This window comes from Myotis brandtii, unplaced genomic scaffold (genome assembly GCF_000412655.1).
Source record: "Myotis brandtii unplaced genomic scaffold, ASM41265v1 scaffold1873, whole genome shotgun sequence".
Classification (NCBI taxonomy): Eukaryota; Metazoa; Chordata; class Mammalia; order Chiroptera; family Vespertilionidae; genus Myotis; species Myotis brandtii.
The window spans coordinates 181,871-183,909 of NW_005356956.1; the positions used below are offsets into that span (position 1 = coordinate 181,871).

Here is a 2,039-nt window from a genome sequence, read left to right on the forward strand (position 1 = left end):
CGCCTCTGGCTGCCTGAGCGGGAAGGCGATGGAGAGGGAGACAACACTGACATTTGGGGCTGTAATGTGACGGAGCCGCCGTCTTTTAAAGGCGGGAACCACTGATCTAGCTGCACTGCATGCAATATTCAGTGTTTTGTTCACTTGTCTAATTGGATTAAAACATTTAGCTCCCTTTAGGATCTCGATTGTGAATTTATGTGGCGAAATGCAATGTCTCGCTCGGGAAGCAGTAGTGGAGCAAACGCACCCGAAGCGATACAGGATTCGCCTTATTTCCTCCCACCAGCCTCATCCGGAGGCTGGTCGCTCTGGGCAGAGTGGATGCTGACAACGGAGCAAGGCTAGCGCGGAGGGAGCCTACGTGCTCTCCCAGAACAATGACACCAGGGCCTTCGGTTCCAACTCAACAAGGAGAAGTGCACCCGGCTCTGCGAGTCGCCGGGGAGTCTCTGTGGGTCCCGGGCCCTGGTGTGAGGAGCGCGGTGCGAGGGTCTCGTGTCATCTTTGCAAACACGCAGGCGGCGGGAGCTGGTGACATTTGAGCTGCATATGTTCGCGTGTGTTTTTAAAAAAACATGGAAGTCACTTCGGTTGACAGTGTCTCGTACACAGTTTTGAAAGAATCAGGGCAAACTTTAACAGAGTCAGTTTTTATTTGAAAAATATTTTCTGGGAATGTATCAGTGTTTATTTTTGAGACTGACAATGCGGGTGAAAATCCGGGTGAAAACAAAGAAACGACAATTTGGTTGAAATCAAATTGTTTGTTTTCATCTATCGGGAACTCTTTCCAGAAACTCCTGGTTCAGGAGGCGGCGTGTTAATTGCTTTTATTCGGTGTATTTGCCGTTGGATCTGAGCACCATCTGCCTCGCAGGTAGCTAACCTCACGGAAGCGCCTCCATCCGCTGCTGGGAGTCCCCGGGGCCCAGGCCAGGACCCTGCAGACATGCGACACCTGTGGGTCCCAGCGAGCCGCCGCCCTCCCAGGCCCCCGCTTGAGCTTGAAGCTGCCCCTCCCTTCGCTTCAGGTCACACACCAGCCTGCTTCCCTCCCCATCTTCGGGGTCTCGGCTTCCGGCTGGCTTTTCAGTTCTTTTCAGTCCTTTGGTGTAAGGAGATCATGTCCATGATTTTGAATATAATCACATATGGCTGTTGGATCCGCGCACAAGTTCAAATCAAATTAGAACTGAAATCCGCTGCCAAGAATGCCTGAGAGTCGTGGGGCCAGTTGATTAATCGCGGGCACGTCAGTTCCTGAAACTGGAAGTCATCGGGAGGGGCCCACACCGCCTGTTGGGATGGCAGGTCAGCCAGAGCCTCATCCACCACCAGGTAAATGTGTAACAAATAAACTGGTCTTGACCTGCCGGCCGGGGTGGCTCAGTGGTTGAACAACTCCCTACGAACCAGGAGGTCACGGCTTGATTCCCAGTCAGGGCACAGGCCCAGTGTCAGGCTCAATCTCTAGTGTGGGGCGTGCTGGACGCAGCCGATCGATGGTTCTCTCTTTTCAGTGATGTTTCTATCTCTCCCTTTCTCTCTGAAATCAATGAAAACGTAGAAAATAAAAATAACATAACCGTGAGCTGTAAGGCGGCCTCTGGGTGGAGGGCAGCTCCGCTCTTCCCCGCTCTCAGATGTCCCTCTCCCCACCAGAGTCTCATTTCCTTGCCAGCTGGCACCGCCTTGGACAGATGTTAGAGCCCCGGGCGCTGGTCACAGACCCCTGACCCGGCTCCCAGCTGTCAGGCCTCGCCGCCGAAGCTCCCGGGGGCCCAGGTTCCCCCCTGGACACCAGCCCCCCTTCCCCAGACACGAGGCGGAGGGGGTAGGAGCCAGGCTGGGTGAGCGCTGTGGCCCAGTTTCTCCTCCAGGACCAGCAGAGCATCTCCTGGCATTTTCACAGCCCTTTCCCAGACGTCCCTCCCGCCCTGAGCGGGGCAGGCGAGCAATCAGGCCAGTGTCTTCCATCAGCACCACACCAGGAGCAGGTCCACAGCGCGCCTGGGCTCCGTGGGCAGCGCCTGGGC

The 2,039-nt window shown here is 55.6% G+C and overlaps 1 protein-coding gene across 3 annotated transcripts in view; it reads right to left on the reverse strand.

Annotated features, from left to right (window-relative positions):
- Positions 1-1,513: 1,513 nt before the first annotated feature.
- The window catches only part of LOC102255374 (serologically defined colon cancer antigen 8-like), a 96,254-nt gene continuing 95,728 nt past the window's right edge, over positions 1,514-2,039 (reverse strand). For all 3 annotated transcript variants that reach the window (XR_001361759.1, XM_005864514.2, XM_014538237.1), the window contains one exon: positions 1,514-1,549. Coding sequence is in view for 2 of the 3 variants with exons in the window: in XM_005864514.2 (XP_005864576.1) it covers positions 1,532-1,549 (18 nt within the window). In the remaining variant the exon portion in view is untranslated. The remainder of the gene's footprint in view (positions 1,550-2,039) is intronic.